This window comes from Erithacus rubecula (assembly GCF_903797595.1).
Source record: "Erithacus rubecula genome assembly, chromosome: 25".
Lineage (NCBI taxonomy): Eukaryota > Metazoa > Chordata > Aves > Passeriformes > Muscicapidae > Erithacus > Erithacus rubecula.
Window position 1 is genome coordinate 2,518,814 of NC_136677.1, and position 25,080 is coordinate 2,543,893.

The 25,080-nt window shown below is 47.0% G+C and overlaps 1 protein-coding gene across 2 annotated transcripts in view; it reads left to right on the forward strand.

Annotated features, from left to right (window-relative positions):
* The window catches only part of GRIK4 (glutamate ionotropic receptor kainate type subunit 4), a 188,393-nt gene that overhangs the window by 46,165 nt on the left and 117,148 nt on the right, over positions 1 to 25,080 (forward strand). For both annotated transcript variants that reach the window (XM_079326570.1, XM_079326569.1), the window contains exon 2: positions 23,435 to 23,566. In XM_079326570.1, coding sequence (XP_079182696.1) covers positions 23,485 to 23,566 — 82 coding nt within the window. In that variant the 5' untranslated portion in view covers positions 23,435 to 23,484. The remainder of the gene's footprint in view (positions 1 to 23,434; positions 23,567 to 25,080) is intronic.

Consider the following 25,080-nt stretch of genomic DNA (forward strand, 5'->3'; position numbering starts at 1 on the left):
ATGAATGGCAACTTCAGCTTGTGATTGGATGCTTTTCCTGGAGGATAAAGCTGGAGCTGGAATGAGCTCAGGAAGGCCCATGGCTGTTTGTTTTGGAAAGGGGCCTGGACAACCACAGGAGCCCTGACTGATCTGTCAGAGGGAGCTGCTTTAACTAAAGAATCCAGTTGTTTTGTTTCTGTTTTTGTTTTGTTTTTTTCTTCCAGGCTTCTTTTCCAACTCTTTTGAGCTTCTCTAGCTTTGCCACTGAAGCCAAATTCCTCAAAGAGTGGCCACAAGGCTTGGGAGAGTTTGGCTGGAGGGAAAAGTTTCCAGCTCATCTCTTGGTGATGCTGCCCATCCAGTTCTTAAGAACTTCAGAAGTGTTCAGCACCCAGAAATGAAATAATTTCAGTGATAATATTTCTGAATGGGCAGCACTGAGCTGCTTTTGGGGACAGGGCAGGTGTTCTAAATGAGTGACTTTGAACCTTCTGGCCTTTGGTGAAGGAGCCCGTGAAAGATGAGAGTCTCACAAATGAGAAACAAACAGCTTTTCTCTGCAGGAGAGCTTGTATCTAAACTGGAAAACTTCTAAGACTTGGGATCAAAAAAAATCTTCAAAGCCTATTTTTATAAATGCAAGTATCAACAGGAGTCAGGGGGCTTTGGTTGAGGGGCTCTCATAAATCCCACGAGGTGCTTATCTGCTTCTTTTTTTGGCTGATACCCTTTGAAATTCTGTCCCAAAGCACTTGAATCACTCCTGGAATTTACACTTCTAAATTACCTGCGTGCCTGCAGCCACAGCCCTGCCTTCTCCTAATTGCCACATCAATTAAAATCCTCCCTGCACCCTGCTGCCAGCAGCCCCTCCTGCAAGGGCAGTGCAGGAGTTTCACCCAGGCTGCTTTTTATGGTCCCCACTCTTTGGGTTGACCACAAAATTTAGTGAGGGAACCTGCCTTGGTTCCCTCCTTCCCATGCAGCAAACTAATTGAAAGCACCATGAATGTTAATGATGCATTTCGCATTTGGAAGTTAGAGGGGTGATTAATACGTTGTACATTGTATATTAACACCTTCTCAGGGGCATAATGAAGACAGAATATATGCTCTGAGACGAGTCTGTTTATTTCTCCATGTGTTCCCTGTGTTCCACCATCCCTTCCCATGGTGAAATACAAGCTTTCCAAACCAGAGGGTTTTGTTTCAAAGCACGATTTTAAATCAATCAATAAACTTTTATGTCTTAATCCTCTTTTTTTTTTTTTTTTTTTTTTTTTTTTTTTTAATTTTTCCCTCCCTTTTGATGGGGTGGCTGGAACAAAAAGCACAAAGGGAAGGGGATTTGAAGAGGGAAAGGCTGTGCCAGGTTCCTGGAGCTTTCACCCTGTGGTGCTGGAGGGAATGAAGCTGGAAAAAGAATCTAGGGAAAGCTTTTCCCCCTCTCTTCTGCTCCTTGACCGATTGCTCCAGAATCCTTGTAATTCTCTTTTTTTTTTTTTTTTTAATTATTGTGATAAATGGCTCCTGTGGCTGGAGCTTGGCTGGAGGCCGGGTTTGTGATGGATCTGCTGGAGGCTCTGAGTGCATCTGGGTGACAGCACACATCAGTCCCTGTCCCTGCCTGGGCTGTCCTAACTGGGCTGCTGGGAGCCCAAACTGGGCCACCTCTGCCTCTTCCTCCTTGGGGCTGCTGCTCCTCCTTCCAAGGATTGTCACCTTCTGGATTTGGGCACTGCTGTGGCCCCAGCCCTGCTGTGGGTTTGTCCCAACCTCTTGTCTGTGCCATGTTCCCAAAGCTCTGCTTCCAGGAGGGATTTCAGCAGGGCAGGGATCACATCCAGGCACGGATCTTGGGAGCACTGACATCCTGATTGACACCAAAAGGGTTAATTCTGCAACTTTGCACACTAAAAGTCACCCAAAAAAGTCACCCAAGAGTCACCCAAAAATTGGTTTTGTTGCAGATGTTTGAACACCTTTGTTTTCCAATAAACCTGCAGCTCCTGCTGCCCTGCACCTCCCTCCTGCTGTCCCTTTCTTAACCAGATTCAGTCTCCAGTTTGCTGAAAAAACCTTGAGCCCAGCAAAGGTGGTCAGAACAATTCCACTGAATTCATTGGATTAACAATTCCAGTTAATTTCTGCTTGTAGTGACAGGAGAAGGGGGAATATTTCGGTCTGAGGGTAGGGTTAGATGGGATATTAATTAATTTTATTTTTCTGTTAGGGTCTGGTACAGTTTTCCCAGAGCAGCTGTGGCTGCCCCATCCCTGGCAGTGTCCAAGGCCAGGTTGGAGCACTCTGGGACAGTGGGAGGTGCCCATGGAGGGGTGAGATGAGATGGGATTTAAAGTCCATTCCAGCCCAGGCCATTCTGGGATTCCACACCATTGGTATTCACCTGTTGCTCTGGGTGTGTTGGAGATTGATTATTTTTAGTGTGACTTTGTGTGGTGACATTGGAATTGTTCCCTTAGCTCAAGATTTTGGATGGGGTTATTTATGATGGACAGTGTGTGACTTTTTCTTTTTCTTCTTTTTTTTTTTTTTTTTTTTTTGTAATGGAGAATGTCTGGTTCAGTGCCTAGATGTGCTCCTGTGGAAGTGTGGGATCTGTTGAAATTCTCATAAATCCATAAACCATCAGGGACAGTGAAGCTGTAAACTGGAAAAGCCCTTCAGGTGGCAAAGCAGCACATTGATGCTCCAAACCTTGAGCATCAGCTGCTTCAGGAGGAGGGAGCAGACCCACATCCCTGTGGATAAACCAGAACAAGGCTGGAATTTTTTTTTTTTCCAGCTGTGACAGAAACCTCAGAGTGCTTCTGACCATCCCAACCCTCCTCCACAGGCAGCAAGGCTGATGAGCATTCTCATTTTTGCCTTTCTGAGTAGAAAACTCAGGGAAATGAGTCTTTGGGAATATTGTTGTGGTGGGTGGGATGTGTGCTAGAGGCTGATTATGTAACTGCAGGAAGGGGAAGGCGGGCACGGGAGCTGTAACACATCTATAATTAAGCACAACAAACAGCCAGAAAACAACAAACACTTCTTAACCCTCATTCTTGGCCACAACTGAATTATTATTTTCCTGCCTTGGCAAACTCATTAGAGGGGAAAGCGACAGGGGGAGAAGCATCTATGTGTTAATTCATTAAGTGCGTTTGAAAACGTTATATTTTGGGGGTTTTTTTTGTATCTTTAATGAATGAAAATTAAATCTGAGAATGGGTAGAGAGCCCTGGTGAGAGCAGCAGAGCTCCCTCAGGCCGTAGGCAGCTCCTATTAATAGCACCTGGCACTGCTGTTCCCACCAGTTGGGTGAAAAAGAGCCCCAGTTCTGGAGTGTTTTTCAAACAGGGAGGGGAGGAACCAACCTGGAGTAATTCCTGCTCTGCAAGCTGAGTGTTTACCCGCTTTCTGAATGAATGGAAATGTGCTTTATTTATTAAAACGAGCAAAATGTCTTTTACCTTCAGGACTTGGCATATTTTTGCTGTCCTTGCTGCCTCCTCTCCATTTTATCTGCCTTTAAGCCACGGATTTGCATGAAACCAGCATAAAACTCTGTTTTATCTGGATGCCAGTGGGCTCAAATTGAGGCTCCTGGGTTTCTTGGCTGAGTCCCTGCCCTCAGAGCAGAGTCCTGTGGCTGTGGACACGACCTTCCCCTGCTGTATGTTCACCTCCTTCCTTGCTCTCCTCTAATTAATCTCCCGTTAATAACCCAGCCCGAAAGAGCTGCAGATGTGAGGAGTCACAGACAGGGCTGAAATTCAGATGAGGTTGCCAGGGGATCTTTCAGGTTGGTGTAACAGGAGTTTTTCCTTCTCCTGCCATTCCCAGTGGGTGGTGCAGGATTTATTGCTGCCCTTCCCTGCCCTCCTGCTCCCCCAGGCATTCCAGTCTGCCCATAAATCTGGGGCTGTTGCTTCTCCCAGCCGTGCTGGTGAGCTCAGAGCAGCCTTGTGCTCGCTGGTCCATGTCTGTCTGTCTGCCTGCTGCCTCTCCTGGGCTCTCATCCCCATTTTTGGGGGGTCACCAGGCTGTGTCTTTGCAGCTTGCCTGGTGTGACACTGTGGACACTGCTGAAGGCTCAAGGAAAAAAATCCAACTTGAATTTTTCCCATGCTGTTTGCTTTCTCATCTCCAGCTTGAACCTTTCCCAGGCTGAGGACTTTTCTCAGAAATAAACAAGAGAAAGAAGAATGAGTAACATTAATTAACGCCTGGTGTTGACCACAGAGCATGTACTATGGGATGTTTTGCACAAAGCATGTTTTCAAAGAGGTGTTGCCTTCTTGGGCCAATGAGCCTTTTCCATTCTGTATTGCATGATCTATCCTATATAAGTGTGATGGCTTTTCATAAAATCGCCTCTTCTAACTGCTTTGAAGAGGTTGTGTATATGTTGCTGAATTATTTGCCATTCCTAATCAAACGGCTGACCAAAAGTCACTGGGTTTGGAGATATGGGTGAGAAATAACAGTCTGGAAAATGGAGATGGGTCAGGGAATTCCAGGAGATGATACAGGAGCTGTCCAGGCTTCGGTACCATCCATATTTTTGATTATTGAATATAAAGGAAACCATTTCAAAGGAGGTGTTGTAAAGTTCTTTTTTTTGCTCATGGATAAGGATTTCCCAATCCTCCAGAGATCCTCTGTGCTCTGGAATTGTCAGGGTTGTGCCAACACTCCCAAAAGCCTGGAATGCTGCTGGGGATCTGAAGGGATGATCCCATGGGTGCATCAACAATTGCCTTGTCCTGGAATGGCCAGGCAGGAGCCCTTAGAACCATTCCCACATTTTCATTGTGGAATTTTCTCTTCCACACCTTGAGGCAGAGTAAATCCACACTGTCATCATCCATAAGTGTGAGCCTTGCTGTACCAGCCTTCAGCAGATTGCAGGAGCTGCTTCCAGGAGAATAATTCAGGGATAAGGAGTCCCCAGATCCAACTTAGGAACTGCTGCTAATGACTCCCAGGGAGCAATTCCAGCATCCATAATCCTGGGATTCCTGGGAGGAGCCACACCTGTGGTGGTGGGGGGAGAAAGGGACAAATCTGGGGTGGTTTGTGGGGTTTTGTGGGGAGTTGGAGTGTGGGAAGCAGCACTGGGGTGAGGAGGAGTAAAGGGGCTGGTTAAAAAGATAAATGCACAGACCTGAATGTCATTTTAGAAACCTTGATAAAAAAAAAAAAGCCAGCTCAGAGGTTGTTAAGAGCAGAATGAAGGCTCAGATCAATAGGCTTTGAATGAATTCCTATAAAAAGGAAGAATTTGGGTTTGACTTTGTAGGCAGACTGCAGGAGAATCGAATCCATTGTCCCCAAAGGAGCAGTTCCAGCCCTCCTCTCGTCGAGATACTCGGGGATTTTAAAACCTGCCAGCTTTTAGTGGTGTTGGGGAAAGGAAAAAAAGGTAGAGGAGAGGTGGAAATTAAACCACAAATGTTCACAATACAATAGTGATGGAAATGGAGGTGGACAGGCAAGGGGAGAGAATCTGGATTTAATGCCAGGGGAGCAGTAACTCACCTGGGTGTTTGGGCTGCTCTCAGGCTGAAATCAACCCAGATTTGGGGTTTGGGGGAATTTTGGTGTCAAAAATGTGATTCCCATCCATGAAATTGCTTGGTTTCCTATATATTTATATATTATATAAATAAGTCCAAAATCTGGGCACAGAAATGTTTTCCAAGCACACACCTGAATATTGTGCCTTGCCTCTTGTCCAATACAAACTTGTGTTCTGCACACAGATTTTCCACCTAAAATCTGAGTTCTCTGTATGGATATATGGCAAACTTACACTTCTTTGACAGTGATAATTCATTTTCTGGTGGTGTTTCTTGGCTCTCCCTCCCAAATCTCATGACAGAGGCAGTCAGTGGGTGCCCTCAAGAGCTGGAGGCATCTTCTCTCCTTGTAGCAACATTTGAATCCAGGCTGGCACTTCCAGGGTTGTTATGGCACAGACAAAATGACATTTTTGATGTTCCTTTGGATAAATCCCTGCAGTACCAAAGCCAAAAAACCTCGTAGGGAATACATCTGGTTTTCCAGAGGGGGAAGGAGAGCCAGGGAGTTATTTAGGGGTAGAGAACAGGGCATTTTCAGGGCTAAAAATTGGCTTTACGGAGTGGCAGTGGGCAGACAGGCTTGGGGGTGTTTTTGGCTGTTGCAGGCTCAGTCCCAGGCACCAACAGCTCCTCACCCACACAGATCCAGACACTGCTGCTGGGTGAGCCCTTGCAAAACTCCAGCAGGCAGCTTTCCAGAATTTCCCAGGCTGTCAGAGAAGGGATGTTCCCCTTGGGGGCTGGGATTTTGAGAGGGGATTTGCTGGGGAAGGTGATTCCTGTCCAGCTTGATATTGCCCCTTACAGCCTCAAGCAGAGGCAGAAATGGGAATAACAGGAATAAAAGTGTGAAATTTTGTGGTTTTTCCCCTTGAACGTGCAAAACTCAGGGTTATGTTTGATGGGGCTTCTGAGCACGTGGCTGAGACTTGATCCTCTTTGTACTCACCCAAATCCTGGTAGATCAGGTGCTGCCAAACCCAAATAATTTTTATTTTATTTTATTTTTTTCTTGGATCTCTAGATTCTCACAAAATCAAGACACTGGAAGGTCCAAACCTGAAAGAAGTCTTCAAGCTCCTTTTAAAGAAATTTGGTTTGTGGTGGTTTTTATTGGGGTTTTCCCCTAGTTTCCATCAGGAGAATGGGATACTTCAGAGTTATGCTGTGATGGGATATTTCAGGGTTATGCTGTGATGGGATATTTCAGAGTTATGCTGTGATGGGATATTTCAGGGTTATGCTGTGATGGGATATTTCAGGATTATCCTATGATGGGATATTTCAGGGTTATGCTGTGATGGGATATTTCAGGGTTATCCTATGATGGGATATTTCAGGGTTATCCTATGATGGGATATTTCAGTGTTATCTTATGATGGGATATTTCAGGGTTATGCTGTGATGGGATATTTCAGTGTTATCCTATGATGGGATATTTCAGGGTTATCCTATGATGGGATATTTCAGGGTTATGCTGTGATGGGATATTTCAGTGTTATCTTATGATGGGATATTTCAGGGTTATCCTATGATGGGATATTTCACACTGTTATCCTGTGATCTCAATTCAGTGTCCTGTCAACTACAGGCACTCTGGGATTCTAGAAATTCTCTTTGGGATTCTGGAAAAGGAAGGAGAGAGTCTTTGGGTCTTGGTTTTTATGTGAGGATGGGAAAATGCTGAGAAGATCTCCTCGAGTGTGTCACCTCCTTGCCAACGTGGCGTTGGTTTGGAGATGCATTTTTGGATTTTTGGCCACTCCACCTCCTCTCCAAAGCCCATCAGGAGCGTGTGGGGCCAGCAGGCAGCTTTGATTTTGGGTTTGCAGATGACAGCAATGAATTGCCGGCTGATGACTAAACAGCTTCGTTAGCGCGTCGTTAATTACCTTCATCCCACGCTCCGGGGCTGAGCCCTGATGCTGCCGGAGCTGCGCTGCTTGTCCTGAGCTGTCAGGGCAGAATTCGGAGTTTCTTCTTCACCTGAATCCCTGCTCTGCTCTGGGCTGAGGGAAGGGATTTTGCAGAGGGAATTTACCTCGCCCAACCCACCCTGCAATCAGATCTTGGGGGGACTTTTCCAAAGCTCTGTCCCACTGTGGGGATGGGAATGGCTGAGCAAAAATCCCCGTGGAAATGCTGTTAAAGGTGTTATTCCCTCATTTTGCTAAATATCAGGCTTTTCTGTGAGTGCTGTCTGTAGATTTTGAGTGTGAAATGTTAATGGCAGCATCTTCTAGCTCTGGGTTGGGATTTTGAGGCACAGAGTGGGTTTCTTGGGGTTGTGCTGTGCAGGGACTCAGATGAACCTTGTGGGTCCCTTCCAGCTGAGGATATTCCAGATTTTTTTTTTTTTTCTTTTTTTGTGCAGAGCAGGACTTGATTTGACTTCCAAAACATCATTTTTGGGGACAAGGAGCTGTGATAATTTCATTTGGGGCGCTTCTGTGGTGCAAATAAATGGCAATAAATTCCAGCTAGGCAGAAGGAGCAGGGTGTGGGCTGGGAAACACATTCCAAATGCAGCTGGAAAAAAATGCTGTTCCAGGTTCCCAGAGCCTGGGTTATTCCTGGCCAGAGCTAATGATGATGTATGAGCCTTGCAGAACACTCTTCATCCTGACACCTCTGCTGGAGAGGTCTGTGACATTATTCTCACTAGGTACAGGTGGTAAAATTAATGCATGAGGAGAGAAAGTTTGGCCAAGCAGCAGAGCTGGGGAGGAAATCTCAGTGTCCTGCAGCAGTGTCAGGCTTTGCCTCACAGGAGCCTTTCCCAGCTCCTGGAATTTGCTGTGATTACTAAATCAAGCCCTTGCTGTTTGATCAGCAAGCTTTATTCCCCTTGTTCCTGCATAATTCCTTGGCTGGTGGCTTCCATGGGATGCCACAAAGGGCTCTGAGCCCCATGTCCCAGCATGTGCCAGTGAGAAAATCAAACACAAATTCATCATCATCATCATCATCTGTCTGCTGAGCAGCTCCTTTAACTCTCACAGACTGCTCACAGAACTTGTTGCAAAGTTTTTGAGGGTGTTTTGGGGGATGTCAAATATTCTACAGCTCCCCAAAAAGCCCTGGGAAGGAGCGAGGCCTGTGGCTGGTTTGGGATGTGGCTCTGGATGGGGTCACACCTGTGTGTGCTGCCCAGGGACACTGGCACACCTTTTCTTATCCTCATTGTGGGACAGAATCCTCATTTTAGCATGGACAAACTACATTTAAGCTGTGAATTACACCAGGACACCTTTTCTGCTGCTGAAATTCATCTGTATCCCTGTGTCCCTCTCTGGTTCCCCTCTCAGGGTGCAGAACTCTGCATCCCTCTGCCTTGTCCCTGTTTCCTGCCCCGTGGCTCTCAGTTATTAAAACCTGATTCTTGCACTTTGTGGAGTTTTTTTCACTTATATTTTCTTGCATGGATCCATTGGTGCCATTCTGTACCAACCCAAGACCTGACTCTGACTTTTTTCTGTGGAAATATGTTGGTCAGGAGATATCAATGAGGAAGAGTGGGTCAGCACCTGTTGGTGCAGAAATAAAGCCATGAAAAGACACAAAAATCAGGGAAATCCTCTGTTGGACAGGAGTATATGCCTTCCCCCATGATCTGCTTGGTTTTTTTTGGATTCCCCTTGGTTCCAAGGTGCTGCCTCAGCTTCTCCATCACCCTGGGAGGAGCTGGATCAGGACAAAGGGGGAAAGGGCTGTGAGTGCCTGCCCTGCTCTCCCTGTTTGCAGTGCTGCTGAGCTCCCCTCTCTCCCCTCCTGAGCTGCTGCCCAGATGGCCAGAACAGTTTGGGGAGCAGATTCCCTTCATTTGTGCAAAGGCAAACAGGCTTTGAAGTGCCTGGGCTGCTACAGCAGGAGTGAGGGGGACAATCAGCATTTTTGGGGGGGCTGTTAATGGGTCTGGTTCCTACAGCTGCAGCCAGAGGTGGTGGCACACACAGGGGAGTTCTGTGCACAGAACAGTTCACACAGCCCTGGTGGCATCCTGAGCTGTGCCCTGGTGGCACAAACTGGCCCAGTTGACATTGAGTTGGCTTTTTTTGGGAAACTTTTTGCTCATTAAGGGTTTCATCACCTAGAGAAATCACTGGGGTGGGAAGAGACATTTCTGCCCGCTGGAAAATCCCTGCTATTTATTCCCTGAGTTAAAGGTCAGGCTGGTAATCTCTCCTAGTTAGATAAAATAAGAAACCCTCCCCTCTCTGCTGCCTGGAGCATGTTTTGTTATCCCAGAATTGCTGTGGGAGGGAGCAATGGACTGGGGAGATTCTGGTGCTGCTCATTCTGAGGCTTCACTCACATCCCCACCCCACACTCAGGCATTGCTGCTGCCCACCAGGAGCTGATTAAATGTTATGGAGAGCTCCAAATTCCCACTGCAGCTGTGCAGGATGTGGCACAGCCCAAAATTCCACTCGGGCTAAAATCAAATTAAAGTTTCCCAGCGTGATATTTTAGGAGAAGGAGTAGGGAAAAAAAAAAAAAAAAAAGGAAAAAAAAAAGAGATGGGGATAAAAGAAAAACCCCAAACAAAAAGAGCCCCCTGCAGAGTTCATCTGGTGGATGGAGTTACAGTAAGTGAATGGAAATTAAAGGCTTTTCATAGAGATCTTCAGTATAATTTGATGGAAGACTTTAATTATTTCAAAGTGCCTAAGAAAAGGAGCTTGGAATGATTTTGAGAAAGTAGGGAGGGAGCTTTCATAAAAATATCTCTCTTGAGCAGCGCTTTGAGCTGTTGTCGGGCTGAAAAGCTGCTGTCAGCTCCAAGGGAGGGATTTGCAAATCCTGTGCCCCCCATCCCTCCCCAGAGAGCAATTCCTGCCTGAGTGGCAGCAGCCTGGGCAGAGAGGGACAGGGATGGAGGAGGAGGATGCAGGGAGAGCAGAGAGAGGCTGCAGGGCTGCCAGCAGCTCCTTTATCAGGGGTGGAGAGGGCTCCTGGCTGTGGGGAATTGGGATCTCTGCTGGAGCCTGAGGCAGAGCCAGCATCCTCTCCTGGGCACCCTGGGGACACGGGCCATTGTGGGCTCTGTGCTGAAGTTGTCACTCATCCAATTCCTGCCTGGACAGCTCAGGAATTAATGGGTCCTTGTCTGGTCTCCAGGCTGACATAAATCCAGGGATCTGGAGTCTGTCCATTCTTTCCCTGCTCTGCTCCTGCCTCCAGCCTGGCTCTCCTTTAGGCAGAAATGTGGCCTCTTCCTGCTCGAAATGCTCAGTGTTTTTAACTCCTCCTCTTCCCAGACATTCCTGCCTCTGCCTCCTGTTCCCCTCTGGGATGGGGAAGGCAGGAAGCTGAAGCACAGGGGGCAGGACTGTACAGAATCAGGTTTAGAATCCAACATTTAGGTTGGAAAAACCCTCCCAGAGCATCGAGTCCAAACCCCACCTTGTCCCCAGGCCAGAGTTCTGAGTGCCACCACCAGGGATGGGGACTCCAAATGTTTAACACCCCTTTCAGTGCAGGAATTCTTCCTGACCAGGATTCTGCCACCCATCTGTGAAGGACACTCCTTGCTCTTCTCCCCTCTGAGCTTCTGCTGGGCTGAGACTGCAGCAGAGTGGCCAAGGCTGGTGGAGCTGACACCAAGGAATGGATTCGAGTTAAAATTCCATGGAAAATCAGCTGCTGTCCCTCCTGCAGAACAAACCCTGCCAAGGAAGTTTAGGGCACAGGGAAAAAATACAACCAGCTTGGATAAATAGAGGAGATGTGGGGAGGACAGCAGGGAAGGAGCTTCAGAGCAGGGGAAGGCAGGCAGTGATGCCTCCTCCCCCAGGAGGGGTGTTTGGCAGCTGGCAAAGAGTGCTGGTAGCCATGGGGATGGGAGGAAAAGGGGGATGCTCAGATGCAGGTGGGAGTCAGGGAAAAAAGGACAGGCACTCATCACCCTGGCTGCAGCAGGCAGCACAGGAGGTGAGCTGCTGCTATTTTCAGTTTTTCTGATGAGCACTGCCAGGCTAGGGGAGGCAGCAGGGTGAGCAAATCCAAGCAGGGAGCTGTTGGGATGTGAAGGAGGGAGATGAGCTCTGTTTTTAGGGGACCTGAATGGCTGCAGTCGTGCAGAGAGAGGGGGCAGGCAGGGAACTTCAGGGAGAAACTGGATTGAGGGATTTGGGGTGTTTGCAGCCCTAATGAGCAGCTCCTTGGAAGTGCTGCTCACAGAGGTCCTGCAGGACAGAGAATCTGAGCCTGCTCAGGGGCCAGAGTTAATCCAGAGCCTCAGAGGCAGCAAATTATGCACTGTTTATTGCTGAGAGTGTTGTTTTCTGGCTTTTTTTTTCCCCCTGGTGTGTCAAAGGCTTTCTGCACCGCTCGTTCTTTGCTGCATTCCCTGGCTGAAGCTGCTGCTGGAGGAAAAGGAGCCTGTGCCTTGTGCTTGGCCAGGCTCCTGTGCAGTGGCACTGCAGGACTCTGGGCTTTTCTCCATTTTCATCCCATGGCACCAGCATCCCTCCCACACCCCATCCCCTGTGCCATGGGGTGGAACTGGAGCCTCCAGGGATGATGCCCAGCTCAGTGGCTGAAATCCAGGTGTGGAAGAACCTTCCAGATGTGTTCTCACCCCAGCTGCTGTTGGGGTGGGGGCAGAGACTGTTCCCCCCACCAGGAACCACCGAGGTGCTGGCAGCTGGTTTTGGTTTTGATTTAAGGCTCTGCTTGCCCACACAGGCTGCCCTTGCTCTGTTAATTACAGGTCACCATCTCCCTGAGCTCTTTGAGGGTTTCTTGTTGGAGCAGCAGCAATTTTTGGGGGTGGCAGAGGGAGAATGGCCCCCAGTGTTTGTGGTTTGGTTCAGGCTGAGGATGGAGGGGAGGAAAAACTGCTCCAGCTCAGGCTGGGGGGCTGATGAAGATCCATCCTCCACCTTCAGTGCTGCTCTCTCCCACCTGCAGTATGGAAACCACTTCTTGGAAGGAATAATGTGGATTTTAGCAGCTTTTCTTTTTGGGGGGCAGGGGGAGGCTCAGAGGCTGCCATTTCACAGCAGTCAGCAGCAATCAGCTGGGCTGCTGGCTCCTGGAATAGTTTGGGAGCCTGCTGGGCTGCAGACTGCTTCAAAATGAGCTGTGCTGAATCACAGCCACCCCAAACTCCCTCTGCTTGGAGCAGGGCTGAGGTGAAGTGAATTCCAGAGGGTGGGGGAATAAACCCCAAGTGGTTCCCATCAGCTGGGGAGTTAAGGCAGCCTGGAGAGTTGTTTGTGCCTCGTGGCTGAGCTCAGCAAGCTCTAATTGATGATTTCCCCCACATTTAGGGCAGGCATAACATCCTTCCCTGGTGGATTCCTTGGTGCCTGATGGGAGCAGAGCTAAACATTTCCCTCTGTGAGGAAATCTTTCTCTCCTCTAGCAGACTGGGATTTCATGAAACTCAGAGAAACCCGGAGGTTTTGATGAGCCTGCATCCCCATGGAATTTGGCTGGGAGCTGGCCATCCTCTCCCAGATTGATGAGGGATGGGCACACAGTGGGTGGTGAGAGCTCAGCTGCCTGAGCCTCTTTCTCTGCTGCTGAACACAACCAGGAGTATCTGGATGAGCAGGAGCAGATTCAGATTCAGCAGATTCAGATTGCTCAGTGCTCTGGGCTCATCACAGGCAGGCTGTGACTTTGGGCTGGAGGGTGGCAGCTGCTTTAGGACGTGGTGCTGGGGTCTGGATGGATTATAGGTCAAGATGCAAACATTAGAGTTGGGCTAAGCCTGGTTAATGAGCACAATTCATGTCAGAGCTGGAGGAGAGTGATGTGATGAGGCTGTTCAGAGCTCTCAGCTTGGACAGAACTTTGTCCTTCCCTCATTTAACCAGAATTGATGCTAAGCCAGTGATGAGAACAGCTGCAAAGCCAGCTCTGGGAAGGGCTGCTCCTTGCTCACTTTGGAAATTGGACATCACTGATGAGGATGAGGGCTCTGGGAGCAGTTTGAGGATGCAGCTGAGCCAAGAGCACAACCTGTACTGGCAAGGTGGGCACAGTGGATTTGTTCAGAGAATAAATTTGTTTTCCATGCTGAGGCCACGTCCTGGCCCTTTGTGGGGCTCTGTGTCACTCTTTATTTATGAGGCCAAGGGATTTTGCTCTCTGGGGAAAGGCACAACTGTGGTGTCACTCCTCATCTTGTACCACACTGCAGACAGGGGAGAGAGGAGTAAAATCTCCCCAAGTGCCTGTGACATTTATCCCCTGCTTGGCTCCTCAAATGCTGGCTCCCTTTGAATCCCAGGATCACAAAATGCTTTGGGCTGGAAGGGACTTCAAAGCTCATCTCATTCTCACCCCCTGCCATGGGCAGGGACAGCCTCTGCTGCACCAGGCTGCAGAATCAGGGCTGGAAGGTTTTGTGGCTGTGGGGTTTTCCTCAGGGATGTCCTTAGGGTGGTTTTTATGGCAGTGCAGGCACCATTAGCACTTTTGGAGATCTCTACTCACTTTAGTGTAGAAAATCTGGGCTCTCCTGCTCTGTCTGGGCAAGTTCCCCTTAGCAAAAAAGGAGAAATGGTGAATAACCACAGGGAGCTGCTCTGGAATTGTGTCTGTGAAGTCACCAGACATTGGAGAAACAAAGGATAAAACAGGCAGAAAGGAGTTTATCTCCAGCCTTATGAAACTTGAGCAGTGCTGGGTTCCAAAGCACTTCTTGCATCACCAGGCAAGCTGCTCTGAGCCCAAATTTCCCATTATGCAAAAGGTTCCCCAAGCCTTAAATAAACCCAGGAAAGGCCATGAGACAGGCAGGGGAGCGTGGTGAGGCACTGAGAGGTGCCAGAGCCAAGGCTGTGGAGGCAAGTCATGTCTGAGAGTGAATTTTCTGTGCTGGGGGGAGAAGCTGAGCAGGTTCTTGCCAAGGATGAGTGTGAGATTTGTCTGGTCTCCTGCCCAGCAATGTATCGACAGGCAGCAGAGGAAATTTCCTTTTGTCAGCCAACACTGCCTCTCCCCTGTCCTCTCCCCATCCCTGCTCTGGGGATGCTCCTCCTGCTCAGCCAGGGAATCTCTGCTGGATTCCAAGCAAATCCCATTCCCTCTGTCTCACATCCTCACCAGGGAGAGAGGGCAGCAAATAAAACCCCCAAAAAACCCCTGAGTGCTCCCTTTGTCTGGCTGGTATTTCCTCTGGAGCAACAATTCCCCCTTTTTTATGTGGGATTTGTTGTGTGGGTACAACAACAGAGGAAAAGTGCCAGGGCTGCCCATTCTCCTCCATCCCTCTGGGTTTTGGGTGTTTCATCTCAGCAGCACTGGAGCACTGCACCCCTAATTGGTGCTTTTTGCTGTTAATTAATCAAACTCATGGTTTCTGGCTTGAAATATTTTTTTTTTTTCTTCTTGTCACTTTTGCTACAAGCAGGATTAAAAGCTTCTCTCGTGCAAAATAATGCCTTTAATTGCATCTTCACACACAAGTTTGGACTTTGATTCTGCCTTCCTGTGCAGGACTGTTTAATTGCTGCATTATCCTTTGGCATCTGCTGGTTGTGTGCAGCTGTACCATTGCACAAGCATCTCCCAGTTCCTGTATTTCCCTTCCATCCCATTAATTTTGCAGGATTCCTTGCTCTCTTGCCCCCAAGCTTATCACCCCTGTGCTTTCTTGTGCCTATTCTCAGCCTGGCATCTGTCCTCATTCCCACCTCCCTCCCTGTGCATATGCTCCCTGTCATCCAAATGCACCCCCAGCAATCCTCACTCCATTAAAACACACAAATACCATCTCCAGCCATTCACAAACTACCTCCTCCTATCCTCAAAAATCCACACTTGTGGAGCTTGGATGGATCAAAATGTTCTTTGGGTGATAGATGGGAGATGAATCTATTTGTTTCACTTAGAGATTTTGGCAGTAATAAAAAGAAGCAGACTTGGCTTTTTGGCCATAAACCACTTCTTGAAGGTTGGTTTGGTAGAGGCTGCTTTGTTTTCCTTTCTTCTCCCTCTTGAATCTGCCAGGGACTCTAAGTTAAATAAATAGATTAATCTTCTTTCTGTAGCCCAGAGATCAGGTTGATGCATTTAAGAGCTTTCTCTCCCTCTAGACTCCTGAGATGTTCACAGATCCAATTCATATTTTAGAACTTCCTTCATGTGTAAAGAGCCTCGTTGGTGCAGCAGCAATTCTTCACTAACAGCAAATAGGGCTCTGTGCTCCTTGGGTTTCTTTTCTTCTGAGAGAGCTGAAAATTTTCCATCAAAGCCTTTTTTTTTTTTTTTGCTAAAAGGAGATTTTTTTTTCTTGTTTTTTTTGTGGAAAAAGAGCAGCCTTTGGAGAGGTGAGGGGAGCTGCCTGAAGGTTTCCTTCAAAAGGGAAAGTTGGTGTTTTGTGTGTTGAAGGTTGGATCACTGAGAGCAGGTTCCCAAAAGTGTCTCCACTTAGCAAAACAAAAGTGTGGCACAACTGGAAAAGTTGTGGCTTTGCAGGAGGGGAAAATGGGTTTCTGATCAGCTCTGTTTGCTGTGCTAAAGGTGATGCACTGACAGCAAGGAAACCTCCAAGGGAAGTTTACAAGCAGTTCCTTCTGAATGCACTCCTTGAAATGTAATAAAAGTGGGGTCCTGAGTGGGTTTTACATCCACTTTGTGCACTCACAATTTGGTTTTGTAAGAGACAGGCAGGGAGGTTGGAAGAATGAAAGGTTTCATTCCAATGGCTACTCAAAACTTGCACTGTTGTGCTGAAATTTCTAAAGCTGTGGACACTTCCCCTATTCCAGGTTGCTCCAAGCCACATCCAACCTTGGACACTTTCAGAGATGGGACAACCTTGGAACATCCATTTGAAAAAGCCACGGTTGCTTTTTCCCTATTGGAACAAAACCCCGACTCCAAAACTCAATTTTTATCCATTTCTCAGTGCAAGACCTTTGCTGATTTAAACCCTTTTTTCCTGCTTAAGCTTTTGATGAATCCAGGGCTCTGGCTGTGCTCATTTATTCAGGGTTTCTTTGCAGGCAGACTTGTTGAGCAGCTCAGATTCTGCTCACCTCAGAGTGTCCCCAGGCCACCTCAGTTGGAGAGATCACTTTGCATTTCCCTCTCCAAAATCCCCTCCTGTACTTCTGTCTGCAGTGCAAGCTCTGCTCTGTCCCTCACCAGAGGTGTTTAATGGAACTGAAGGTTTGCAGAGAGGGCAGTTGTTCTTCTGCTGAATAAATGTGGCATAAAATGTGTCAGGAGAGCCACTTTAGATAGGAAAAAGCAGCTGCACACCGAGGGGTTTGTGCCTGCTAGGAGTGGGGAGGCAAACAAAGTTTTTTTTTTCCTTCTTTAGAGATGATTTCTGAGCTGCCCAGAATTTTTATAAACAACCCTCAGCTTTGTAAGGGTGAAAAAAAACCAAAAAACAAACCAACAAACAAAAAAAACCCACAAAAAACCCAAAAAAGAAAACAAACCAAAACAAAGCACAAATTCAAAAATTGAGGTATTTTACTCCCTGGAAAGGTTACACCAAAAACCCCACAAATTCAAATATTGGGGTGTTTTACTCTCAGGGAGATTTACACCAAACAACCTTACAAATTCCATTATTGGAGTGTTTAACTCCCAGGAAAGGTTGCACCAAAAACCCCACAAATTCAAATATTGGGGTGTTTTACTCCCAGGAAGGGTAAAACAATAAAACCCCACAATTTCAAATATTGGGGTGCTTTACTCCCAGTGCTCTGTGCATCCCTCACATTGTGTGTTTTCTCAGCAGCCACAGATTTCCTTTGTGGAAGGACTGAAGGGGAGCAGGATGCTGGATATCCCAGTTCTTTGCAGCCTAAATTCCCAAACAGAGCCCAGAACTCAAACCCACTACCAGGATCAAGTGAATTTTTTTTAAAATGGGATTTTTGTGAGGTTTCCACACTCATCATTCACTCCTGTGTGCCAGCAGAGCTCTCAAGTATTGACCAAGCCTGGAGGGCTGATGGGTGGTGTGATAAACCTGGGGAGGAGAGGAAAATTGAATAAATTGAATAAAGATGCCCTGTGGCTGAAGTCTCCTTGTGTTCACAGGTTGATAATGCTGGTGGAAATCTCACCCTGAGATTGCCCAGCCCGTGTGAGGAATTAGGATGGGGACACACTGCTTTTATCACAAGCAGTGATAAGAAATTTGATCAGGCTCTGCTAATTCTGGGGAGGATTGAGAAGGGTGAGATGAGAGGACTCGAGGCTGGGGAGAGAGAAATTTAAAGGAAATAATCCACAGCAAGGAGAAATGTCAGCAATACATTCGTCCTTCTGCTTCACTGCCTCCAGAATTCTTTTCTCCTTGAAGTTTTCTTGCTTCTTTTTCTGGAAGTCACGAAGGGTGGAGTGAAAAAAAAAAAAAAAAAAAAAAAAAGAAACACACAGCTAGGGGAATGAAAATAAAAATTAAAAAAACCCATTTTATGTATCATCTGAGCAGGTGTTTATCACTAATATCACCTTCCCTGGGCTCTCAGCTGCTCTGGTGGTTCCTGGCTCACCTGGAGAGGTGAGATGTGATTTCATCCCCTGACACCTGGGAAGGGAGATAGCAGAGCTCTGGGTGAATCCATCCCTGGCCCTGTGGGAGCACAAAGAGAGGGGTGCCTCTGAGCAAACAGGCTCTTTAATGCTGATGAAATCTAAAAAACGAGACGTGGTTTTTATAGCAACATAGAAATTGCCAGACTGGAACAGAGCTCTGCTTCATGTTGTTAAATATCTTTCTTTTTTTTTTTTTTTTTTTAAGCACTGGCTGCTTCTAGAGGCTGTGTGAGAAGCTTTGCCCCCAGGGCTGATTCTTCCAGCCCTCAAAAACAGGGAATTCACCAGCTCCTCACAGCATGAAGGGTTTACACCCCATCCAAACATTAATTCTTATTTTTTTCTCCTTCAAATCTACCACTGTAATTCCAGCCATTCATTCTCTTTATAGATGCCATCCTTCCCTCACTCTCCCAGAGGTTTTTCTTGACTGCAACAATACCTCGTGCTAATTATGCATTTTTTTTGCCTAAACATATTGGTGGTGGCTTTAACTGGAGTGATTTTTCAGTTTAATTGAACATACATCTCTGTGGCCCCGGGGCAGGCTGTCAGTGGAGCTCTCCCCTCCCTCTGAGACACTTTTTGGAGCCACTTGTTGAGATGTTTATTCAGGTTTTTTTCAGGTCCTTCCCTTCTTGCCTGTTCCATTTAAACCCTAAATAAGCTTTACAAAAAGCAAGAGCTCTCCTGCCTGTCTAAAGAATGAAAAAGGCCCCGTTAAGTTGGTTGTTGATATTCCCTGACAGTTTTTTCCCCAATTCCTTGCTGCTCTGCAGCTGTTAAATTTGTTGTCTCAGCTGTGAGGATTACTCCAACTCTGCTCAAGCTGCATTTTCTCACCATTCATCAAGCTTCTGGTGAGGCAGGGAGAGATCCATCAACACCAAAACCTCATCCAAACTCCTGCTTGGAGGAAGAAAAAAATATAAAAAAATAAAAAAAAACTGCTTGGAGAAGGTGGAATTTGCTGCCAGGTTTTTCCAGGGTGTTTGTGGTTTCTCAGCTTGCAGGAGAAGGCGTGCAGGGGGGTTTGCAGCGTGGGGTTGCACGGGGATAAGAGCAGCACGTTGGGGTTTTTGGGAAGCCTGGCACTGCTCTGGAGATGCTGAGGTGTGGCAGGAAGAGTTCTGCAGGGTGGTGGCGTTTTTTTGGAGGTGTGGGCAGAAATCACTGGCACAGGATGCTCTCAAAGGTGATGCCCCATCCCTGGAAGTGTCCAAGGCTGGGTTGGACAAACATGGGGTAGTGGGAGATGGGTTTTCAGATCCCTTCCAACCCAAACCACTCCATAATCCCATGAAATAGCAGATTCCTTGAGTCAGGCAGTGCAGAGGGGATGAGCAGAGAGGTGCCTGCTTTTTTTTAAGGGATGTCTTTATCTCCGTGGCAGCTTCAGCTAAAGGGTTTTTTTGGGGGTTTTCATTTAGTGATTCAACATTTGATTCAGCCTTTTGGCTTTTTGCTCTTCTGTCGAAGAATTTTTCTGCAGAAATCTGCAAATAGCAGGACTCAGTGGTGAAAGCAGTGAAGAAGAGCACCAGCTCACACAGTCATTAAAAATGTATCAGGAGCTTCAGAAGCAACTTGCTCCCTCTCAGGCAAATCGTCCATAATTCTGCTTGGTATTTAGAGACTTTTATCTCCAGAGAGAACACAAAACTCTCCAGTGTAACCCTGATTTATTTGATTCTCTTGTATTTCCAGAGCTGTAAGATTAAAAAAAGAGGGGGCTTAGCAGGGAAAGAATTCCAGGCACTTCCCACCCTGAAGGACCCAGGGAACTCTTTCCCAGCTATCCCACTCTTTTATTTTTTTTTTGGGAGCAGATTGGGAATGCTCCACAGACAGCTGTCCATCAAGCAGGCTCTCCCAGCCTGCTGTCAGAACAGGGAAGAAGAACCACTAAAGCAGGAGCTGTGAATGCTCAGCTCAGTTTCTCACTGGAAACTTCAGCAGGGGAAGTTGGTTTGATTTATTTTCAGCCAGCTGAGGGATGAGTCTGGGATAAGTCATCTTCACATGCACGAGAATTAGTGTGGCAAGCTGCTAAATAGCTTTGTCTCTTCAGGGTTTTCTTGGCTTTCTGAGGTTTGATGTTTGTGTTGCACGAAGCAAAGTTCTTCTCCTCCCTCTGTGAGTGGAATTTGGGGCTGCACTACAGTGGACACCCCACTGTAGCCAAAATTCCCTGGTGCAGCTGGGTGGAACTGCTGGTTTACAGCATCTCCTGGGGAATGAGGAGCAGGCAGGTGCTGGATGGCAGCTTGGGAGGGTGACAAGGGAAAATTAATGTACAGGGAAGGTGTTTGAATTTGGTGCCTGGATTTAGGTGGGGACTGGAACACATCTTTGTGCATTTGAGAGTAACTTTGCTGCTGGGCTAGGAGGAAAATCCTCTCTCTCCTTCCCTCCTAATGCTCAATCTGGAATCCAGCACTTGTGCAGGTGGGGAGGAATCCTTGTGCTCCTCTCCCCAGGTGTTGTGCACTCACCTCCAGCAGCAGATGCTCTGTGGCCATGCCTTGTAGGATCCTGTGTTCTCTGCTGTTCATTTCTGCTGCTGACAGCTGTTCCCTGGGTCTGTGCTCCAAAATCCAAGCCCTCCTGAGGGGTGAGGAATGTGTGAGGTGGAGCAGCATCCCCCTGTGCTCCATGTCCCAGGTAATTACAGCCAGAGCAGGGCCCAGCAGGTGCCCTGGATTTATTGCTCAGCTCTGCTGTTAACTCTGAGCTGCTGATGCACTGGCAGCTCTGGGAATCTCCTCACCAGCCCCTGCAGCAGCCTGAAAACAGGAGGAGCAGCTTTGGGGTCTGTCCTGGAGTGGGGAGTCCCAGGAGCTTTCCCCCTGTCCCACAAGAGTGGTTGCTCCTTGAGCATTTTGTATTTGCAGAGTCTCAAATGAGACTTTTAACCTGGTGGTTCACAGGATTATTGAGGTTGGAAAAGCCCTGCCAGACCATCCAGTCCCAGCTGTGCCCCATCCCCACGCTGTCCCCAGCCCAGAGCTCTCAGTGTCACCTCCAGGGATGGGGATCCAAACCTCCCTGATCCCCCTTTCCATGGGGAAATTCCTGCTGATTCCCCCCCGAGCCTCCCCTGCCCATCCTGAGGCTGTTCCTTCTGCTCCTGTCCCTGTTCCTGGGAAAAATCCCAAATCCCCCTGGCTGTCCCCTTTCTGTGCAGAGCCACAAGATCCCCCCTGAGCCTCATTTTCTCCAATCTGAGCCCCTTCCCAGCTCCCTCAGCTCCTCCTGGGGCTCCAGACCCTTCCCCAGCTCCTTTTCTTTCCCTGGACATTCTTCATGTCCTTCCTTGAGGTGTTTCCACAGAGCTTTGGCATGGAATGATGGGGATATAAACTCCAGCAACCCCCTCCAATTTCAGGCAGGCATTTCCTTATTTATTTGGCTGGAAATTGAGGGGTTTCTTACCCCATTTTCCCTATTCCCTGCCCTGATCTGACATTCCCTACCACATTATTTTTGCTGAGCTGTGGCTGTTCATCCCCAGGGGCTGGCAAGGAAATCACCTGGGGGTAGCAGAACAAGAAGCAGGAGCTCAAAGGACCTAAAAAAGGATGAGAACAGGAGTGTGAGTGTTGAGGAGCAGCTGCAGAGCCAGAACTGAGCACGAGGAAGATCTTTGGGTGTCCTGCTGTCCCCATCCCTGTTTCCATGGGGAGGGATTGTCTGTGTGTGTTCCACCAGCTCCATCCAGCTCATTCTGGGCTGGGAGCGAGCCTGACGTGATCCTGCTGTTTTGTCAATATCTCAGAAAGTTTGGAAATAGCTGCTCAAAGTGCTCAAATGATAGCATTGCTCTGCAATCTGTCTCTGCTGCTGCCAGCAGTTCTAAATAACCAATTTCCCACGTGCTTAACCTTTTAGGGCTTCTCTTCCCCAGGAATTACTCTGGAACTCCCACTGAAAAGAGGGGGGGAAAAAAATGGAGAAAATTGCTATTTGCCCTTCACAGAGGTGGCTTATGATTTTCCAGGTGTTTTTGGGGAGTTTCTTGCTTTTTAAAATGGGTTGAGAGCACTGAAATGGAGATGCTGTTCCCATGTCTGGCTGAGAGCTGAGCATGAGATCCCTCAATCTCCTGGAATTGGGATGCAGGAGGGAGAGCAGGAGGTGGGAGCTTCCCAAGGGAGGCTGATGCAGGAAGGGATCAAACCCCAGGGAGTGGAGAAGTCCTGGAGCTGCTTGAATTTTTATTTCTGTGGCCCTGTCTGTGCATTTGTGAAAGGAGAATGGTCCCTGTGGAGAGTGCTGAGATAAGCTGGAGGAAGTCTTAAATGTAATCTAAAAATAGATTAATTGGAAAATTGCAAGAAAAAAAGGCAGGGACAAAACTCTTGGTAACTTCAAAGGCAGATTAAAGACTTTGCCTGTGTCAGGACTTCGGTGTTTGGCCCAAGAATGAGACAAATGGAAGAGGGTGAGAATGTTTGCCAGCAAGCTGGAGAAGGGAGAGATAAGGTAACAGATGAAACACTCAAAGTCAGCATTTAAGGACATTGCTGCCTGTGGAGAGATAATTTTATCAACTCCAGAGACAACCCTTTTGGTTTTTTTTCTTTTTTTTTCTATGAAGTAAAATCTGCCCTTTATGAAGCTGCTTAAAATGGTATTTGTTGCAAATTTGATTAGCTGTGCTGCAGGAGCCTGCTGTGGGACAGCCAGTGCCAATATCTCTGCTGATGATGAGTTTGTGGATTTTTCCACCTCCTGCCCTTCATTTTGCTGGTTTTCTGACTTTGGAACTTGGACCTCTGTGTGGTTGGGTGGTGAGACCTTGTGTGAGGACAAAAAAAAAAAAAGATGCTCTTGGAATCTGGAGGTCTGAAAGTTTGCTGAATCCTCTTGTTCCTGAAAGGGAGGGAAGGAATTGTGGCAAGGAATTGCTTTCTAGTTTGGTGTGAGGCCCAAGTGACTTCTGCCTCCTAAACCCTTCCCTCAAATCGTGGTTTGCTATGAAAATGTTTTGTCCCCTCCCAAAATCAGCAGCCAGTATTATATAATGAGCTGCAGGCTGCTCTGAGTAGAAAGATTAAGGGGAGGGTGGGTGAGAACAGGAGTCAGAGATGTGACTCAATATTGATTTCCACTTGTTTTTGTTGAAACGCTAAAAATGCCAAGATGAAATATTTGGGCTTTTCCTCATGTTTCTTTCAATTTTTTTTTAATTTTTTTTTTTTTTCCTTTTGCAAGGATCTCTCTGCCCAGTTTGATTCCAACCCTGAATAATTCATAGCCTGTAAATATCTTCCTCCTCAGGTAAAAAGAGGCTTTGTCAGGGGCTCAGGGCTGTGGTTTGTGTCTCCCTGCAGAGTTATGTCATGCCCAGACCAGCACAGGGCTCCATGAGGATTTCTGGAAGATGCTCCGTGTCTTGGCGCCTCTGGTGCTCCTCCTGCTGTGGCTGATGAGGATTTGGGCCAGCCCCCATTCCCTGAGGATTGGTGAGTGCACACCTGGCTCAGCTCTGGGTTTTTGGAGGGGAAAATGTTCCTGCCTGGGGGGTGTCCCTGCCCAGGTGGGGCTGGCACTGACTGGAAGGTTCTCTCCTCTTGTAGGGGAGGTGAAGGTTGTAGGGAGTGGAGCTCCTCCCTGAATTTTGGGCATTTTGGGAATGTTCTGTGTTTAATTTTTAATGAAATGTAATTTATGGTGAGCTGATACTTGCTGAAATTCCTCCATGAATGATGGGAATGTTCTCCTTCCTCTTATACATGAAATGCAGTTTATGGTGACTTTACACATTGAGCTCCTCCCTGAATTTTGGGAATGTTCTCTCTTTAGTTTGTGGAAGAAATGTAATTTATGGTGAGCTAACACTTGCTGAAGTTCCTCCATGAATGTTGGGAATGTTCTCTCTTTAGTTTGTATATGAAGTGCAGTTTGTGGTGACTTTACACATGGAGCTCCTCCCTGAATTTTGGGAATGTTCTCTCTTTAGTTTGCAAATGAAATGTGATTTATGGTGAGTTTACAAACTGAGCTCCACCCTGCATTTTGGGAATATTCTGTATTTAGTTTGTAAATACAGTTTATGGTGAGCTGACATTGCTGAAGTTCCTCCACGAATTTTGGGAATGTTCTCCATCCTCTTGTACATGAAAAGCAGTTTATGGTAACTTTACAGATGGAGCACCTCCCTGAATTTTGGACATTTTAGGAATGTTCTGTGTTTAGTTTGTGCATGAAATGTAATTTATGGTGAGCTGACACACCTGCTGAAGTTCCTCCATGAATTTTAGGAACGTTCTCTCTTTAGTTTGTACATGAAATGTAATTTATGATGAGTTCATGCACTTGCTGAAATTCCTCCTTGCATTTTGGGAATGTTGCCTTCTTCCTTTTGTAAATGCAATGTAGTTTATGGTGACATTACACACTGAACTCCTCCCTTCATTTTGGGAATGTTCTGGCTTCAGTTTGTAAATGAAATGTAATTTATGGTGAGCTGACTCTTGTTGAAGTTCCTCCATGAACTTTGGGAATATTCTCTCTTTAGTTTGTACATAAAATGCAGTTTGTGGTTATTTTACACACCGAGCTCCTCCCTGAATTTTGGGAATGTTCTCTACCTCCATTTGTAAATGAAACACAGTTTATGGTGAGCTGACAAAGTTGTTGAAGCTTCTCCCTGCATTTTGGAAATGTTCTTACTTTCCTTTTGTAAATGAAATTAGTTTATGTGAGTTGACAGAGTTGCTGAGATTCTTCGATGCATTTTGGGCATGTTGTCTCTTTCTTTTGTAAATGAAATTAGTTTCTGGTGAGTTGACACAGTTGCTGAGCTCCTCCCTACATTTTGGAAAACTTCTCTACTTCCTTTTATCAATGAAATGCAGTTTATGGTGAGTGGACACACAGAGCTCCTCCCTGCATTTTGGGAATATTCTCTCTTTGGTTTGTAAATGAAATGCATTTCTGATGAGCTGACACACTTGCTGAAGTTCATCCGTGCATT